Source organism: Nanorana parkeri, unplaced genomic scaffold, assembly GCF_000935625.1.
Source record: "Nanorana parkeri isolate BGI_ZX_2015 unplaced genomic scaffold, ASM93562v1 scaffold146, whole genome shotgun sequence".
Lineage (NCBI taxonomy): Eukaryota > Metazoa > Chordata > Amphibia > Anura > Dicroglossidae > Nanorana > Nanorana parkeri.
The window spans coordinates 1,471,216-1,477,215 of NW_017306414.1; the positions used below are offsets into that span (position 1 = coordinate 1,471,216).

Consider the following 6,000-nt stretch of genomic DNA (forward strand, 5'->3'; position numbering starts at 1 on the left):
TTGGTTGTAAAAATACACTTTAAAGCATACCTGTGGCAAGCAATATATATATCCCATTAACTTTTTCTCCTCCAGTAGCACACACCCACCCTTCTATCATTTTTTCACAGTCTGTTTAGCTGCTAGCAGAGATAAAAGGTAGCCTTGTGTAAGCTTTGTGTTGCTCTACATGGAGCTTACACAAGTCTGAGGACTCACTGCCCCCCATGTGACAATGCTGGGCATGTCATCAAAGACCATTGCTGTCACATGAGAGGAAGAGAAGTGAGTCAGATGCTCCTCCATACTCAAAAGTACAAGATGTTTGAAAGAAATGTGCAGTTGGGAAGTACGGAAAATCTGGCACTTTGTCCTGCAGGTTTACTTTAAATCTCAAGATCATTTAAGGTAATGCAAGATAAAATGCATTGCATGTAAAAAAAATAGCTGCGTAATGAATCTGAGGAATCCGTCCAAAGTAACAGATTCCTTAGAAAAATTGTTCCTGCTCCATACATGAATTTGTTTTTAGAATTATTAAATTGCATACCATTGTCATTGATGGACATTCATTTGGAAATATCAAGCTGTGTAACTGTTACATAGCTCCCTTGTTTTTAGTTTATATTGATTAATATATTTGACAGCTAGTTAGTATAAATTGAATCTTTGTATGCTATAACTGTCTGTGCCAGACTGATAAAACCGTGATTACTGTGTTATGTTGTTTAAAATCTCATTCAGTAAAGCTTTTCTTGTTTGTAGTAGTACACTCGTGAATTTAAAAACCCTACATCACTCCCTCATGATCAGTGCCATGGTAAAAGAAGTACTATGAAATCCTCTGGAGTTTAATTTACATGTATACACAAACCCCTGCAAAAGACAAGCATGTGCTGCACTTATTTGCTTTCATTTACTTTTACCAAAAATGGATTATAAAAAATAATTGAAACAGCAAAAACAGAAGCAGGAGTTTGAAATAAAAATGTAAAGCAGAACTCGACACAATTTTCTTATGTTGTATCATCAGTTTTGGGAGGAGAGTTGCAGAATTTCTTAACCATCACATCAGTGTTTTTGTTTCGTTCTAGGCCTAGGTAGAAGGTCCCCTATAAATTTTAGATTATTTTAGCAAACATAGTTCTGTTTAGTGGCAGGATTGTTTGTTGAGTAGGTACTAAAAAAACAGGTGGGGATCATCAAACATTATCAAAAATATGAATTTCACCATGTACACAATCACTGAAAACGCAGCTGTATTTTGTTGGGGCATACAGCTTATGAAGAAGGCTGAGATCACAGACCTCACTATGGAGTTGATTTACTAAAGGTAAAAAGGTTGTTCGCTTTGCAAGGGTATTTGCACTTTGCAGATTAAGTTTCCCCCTAATTTAGTGAATGAGGAGAAGCTCTGCTGACTTACATCATCCAGTCTTGTGCAAGCAACATACTGTGGTTTGTTTTTTTGTTTGTCTTTTGGGTTTTTTTTTTTTATTGATGATGATTGAGTATTCATTGCAAAGTGGAATTTCACCACATTCACTGAGCTTAGGGGAAACTTCCCCTGCAAAGTGCAAATTACTTTTGGAAAATGAACAGCCTATTTACCTGTAGTAAATCAACCCCGATGAATCTTAGATGTCTAAGGATTGTTTGTATTGCCCAACAGTATCCAGTCAAATCTAAACTTTCTTTCTCCATTATACATTTCCAGTTCAGACTTAAACAGTTCCTTATAATATCAGTTTTATACTTAAGTCCAATGAGGATAAAAAAGGGCAGTTTATGTACAATCTCAATCTTTTTGGTTAAAAAGCAACCATATTCTCCATTTAAAAAACTGATTTATTGTGTGGCTTAGATTTTGTGTTTCTGTCTTTTTGTAGCTCAGTAATGAAAAGCACCATTTATCTAATAAGATATAGAGTATTTGAGCATGTGGGTAAAAATAGACTGGAAATCAAACTGTACCATTCCACTCGTTAAACAGTCCATTTTAGCATTTTTCCTTCTCAGAGAACTACAGTGACAGGTTCACATTCTTCACAAATGCTAGTGTTTAAAAGCTGTGTAAGATGCAACTTCCTGTAGTGTTCAAATTGTATGTGCAGACTTAATATAACTGCTGCCATTTCTATTTTGGTTTCTATTCTTTAGTACTTTTTTCTGACCTGTTATCTTTTTCTTTTCTGTTTTCATGTTTCTGTTTTCAGCTCTGCCAGTATGACTGGTTTCTTGTATGTATTTTAAGCAGTTGGCTTTATCCCTGATTTGTCTTCACTTGAAAAATGTATTAATAGGAAACCCAGAGGTGAAGCCAACTCATTTGAATACAGCATATAATCCTTTACTTTTCACATCCTCATAACATGTTGTTGCCCTAATCATTATCCATCCCCATTTTCTCCCTACATAAACCTCCCCAGTGCACTCCCTTGCATGTCCTGCATGCTCACAAAAACATACCAGTCCCTTAAGGTGTAAGAACAAAATGAAAACATTCAAGTTGGTTTCAAATCCACCTTAAAATGATTTTATATTTGTATTGTTTTCAGCAGGATAGCCACATACTGCAAGTTTCAGTACACAGAGAGCTCGACCCAAAATAGCATTTAATCAAGTAGTCGCATCTTACTTCCAGAGCAGCAGAATTCACATTTTCCATCCCATCATGCACCTCTCTCAGGCTATGCCAGTGGATATGTAACAGCAAGACAGCATGACCTGGGCTCCTCTTGAGACTTTTATGTACATTTTTTTTTTAAAGTAACTCATCAATATAAAAACTCAATATGAGTATTTTTATTGCACAAAATAACATATTTCTGCTAATTAGTAATACTCTATAACTATTAAACATGTTCATGAAAAAGGCACTTTTCTAATTGACTGTAATATATCTATTGCATGGTATTCCTGTGGCTCTTGGCCCTTGTTTATAATCACTGCAGCTACCAAAATGGATGTTCATATTTTTTGATCATCGCAAAAACTGTTTGTTGCAATCATATTGGTCAATCTTTAAATACCAGAATATAATCTTTTCCAATCATACTGTATTTTTCACAATAACTGATAGCTTAAAGAAAGATGTCTGATGGCCTGGAAACTGCTACTACCACCTATAGGTGCACGTATCCATTCTTTAAGCAGCAAGAAGTAAAGATTTAAAGGGACAATTATGAAAACTAGTGCACATATATAAAAACAAGTGCCAAATCTGGAGTCAGATTCCATCTACTTTTTAGGGCAGTTTAAAAAAAAATTTAAAAAGTAAGTTCTCAGCTGGTTGCTGCTCAATCTTTATCTATACACTGGTTTTCATAAGGAGTCCTCTTGAATTAACTCAGCCACCTTAATTTCCAAGCTGCACAATTAGTTTGATTGCCTTGCCCATGGAATACACATATCTATAAAAGAACTCCTGAAGCAGAATCCTGTTATGTTATAGATTTGTTGGTTTTCATTTAACTGTGTAATTTCACTAAACCTATTTTATAATTCAGCATGGCTGAGTCCACATTCTTCACAAAATGATGGACTACTGACAGGCTTCCGCTGTTTCTCATATGTACTTTATTGTGCCCTATGTTTTGTATACAATATTATTTAGAGCACTGCCTTTCAAACTCAACTATTTGTGTGTGTGTATATGTGTGTGTGTGTTTGTATATATGTTTGTGTGTTTATGTATATGTGTGTGTGTTTGTGTATATGTTTGTGTGTTTATGTATATATATATATTAGTGGCACCTACAAGCCAGTGCTCAATAGAAAACTGAAGTCTGTCGAAAAGATGCTAAAACATAGGACTCAATCTTACTACCGAACACTTTACAAGCCTGCCAGTAATTATGTTGATTCTTACAGTGAACTACTAATCCATGGTGATAATTGATTGTTGTTACCATCTTCTAGAAACCCAAAAGGAAAGATGAAGACGAAGAGGAGGAGACAGAGAAAAATCCAGATCCTCTTCACCAGATAATTTTACATTTCAGTCGCAATGCCCTTACTGAGAGGAGGTAACGTATAGTGAAGCCAAGGGGGAGTGGGGTTGATTCAATCATAGGTGATCAATGTTAATTCAGTCTCATACAACATATTATGTAGACTGATTGATGACGTATTTGGGTCTAGAGGACATTATCATTCTGTTGTACAAATCATTCTTTGCCAAAATCTATCAATATTTGTATGATTGCTGGATACTGAATATAGTGGGTTAACTATTAGAGTGTTAGTAGATTGTTTAAGGGTCCACATGTACGAATATTAAAATTAGTATTTAGACCACCTTGTAATACCTTGAGCTATTTTACTAAAGGCAAATATGCTTTTCACTTAGGGTCCATTCACACCAATTGTGGTGCTTTCCAGAGTGGCAGCTGCTGGACAGCAATCACTCACAAAATGAAGGGTCATTCTGGGGTGGGAGGGGGTGTAACGGTGCATTGAAGTCAATGGCACCACAGCCACGTGTGCCCCCTGCCCCCCGTAGTGCGATTGGACGGGTGGCAAAACATTGCCCGCGATCCGGTCTACTACAAATGCAAAAAGTGCTGCATGCTCTGGAACGCACCACAATTGGTGTGAATGGGCAAGTGATTTTTCACTTTGAAAGGGACATTTTTGTTAGTTTAGAGAATGATGTGAAGCTCTGCTGGTTTCCATCATGCAATCATATGAAAATTCACTTTGCAAAATTAACATGCTCTACTCCTTTAGTAAATTACCCTAACCCCAATTAGTCTAGACTAAATGAATCTGAGTTACATGTAGCTGGTTACAATAGTATTTTGCTCTAATATAGGTCATAAATACATTTTTAATAGAGAATTGTAAAAATGGTTTGTTATATTTGTACTCAGAACAGTTAAATCTTATAGTTGCCAAGTTTTGTTTACGGAGAAAGCTGTCAAAGATCACCAGAGCCGCAAGATCAGCTAACATGTAGCCTACTATATAGATTGTCTACTTCATTTTCTCTCAATGTGTTGTAGAATTCACAGCATGTCTAGTGCTCATTATCCTTTTGAATTAGATAAACTTTAGCAGATGAGAGACTGTTAAGGATGTGAAACTGACCTAATCTATTAGAAACAGTTACTTGTATACATTGCTTGCTACCAATGCCATGATTTAGGCCTTGGCAAAGAAGCAAAAGATTAAGGCTAGGTTCAGACCTAAGCGATTTATCACGCAGATTTAGCCGTACAATATCGCACAACACATAGATTTCCATTCAAGGCTATTGAAAACAGTTCACATCTTTGCAATTTGTCATGCATTAGATAACGCCTGTCGAGGAAAAAGGTTCAGGAGCTATCTTTGGGCGGTTGTCGCGCAGTATGGGTCTCATAGACATCTATATACATTGAAAACAGCAGGGTTTTCAAAGCATAATCACCTAAACAAAAATGTGCGACAAACGCACGAAAACAGCTCACCAGCGCAATTGCCTAAGTGTGCACCTAGCCTGAAGGGGTGAAGTGAATGGGTGTGTTTTTAAATATACTTACTTTAAAATTACAATTTTGTTGAAGTTATTTTGCATTACTTTTATCTTTGGTGGAGCTAAAATTTAAAATACTCTCTGATTTCTGTTCTCTAATCATTACCCTAAGTCAGGTGCACCCACTGTTTTTCGTCTGGAGATCTACTTTTAAAATGACGAGCTCATTGAGATCTACCAACGAAAAAACACCTGCATTCAGGGGCGGGAGGGGGCGTGGCGGTGCATTGAAGTCAATGGCACCGCAGCCAGGCTCCGCAGGCAGGCCCCTGGCCCACAGTGCGATCGCGTGCATTAGTGCCTGTGTTCCAGTCCAGTGCGATCCGCAAAAATGCTGCGAGCACTATTTTTGCAGATCGCACTGGACCGGAATGCAGGCACTAATGTGCCTGCAATCCGAGTGCGGGCGATCGCAATGTGGGCGATGCCATTGACTTCAATACAGCTCCACACCCCCTCCCGCACCTGAACGCAGGGAGTCGGCCGGCTTACATTCCAGTGCG

General features: G+C 37.5%; 1 protein-coding gene across 1 annotated transcript in view; it reads left to right on the top strand.

The window, feature by feature from the left end:
• RYR3 (ryanodine receptor 3) overlaps positions 1-6,000 on the top strand; it is a 609,228-nt gene that overhangs the window by 493,670 nt on the left and 109,558 nt on the right. The window contains exon 76 of the mRNA XM_018554200.1: positions 3,901-4,007. Coding sequence (XP_018409702.1) covers positions 3,901-4,007 — 107 coding nt within the window. The remainder of the gene's footprint in view (positions 1-3,900; positions 4,008-6,000) is intronic.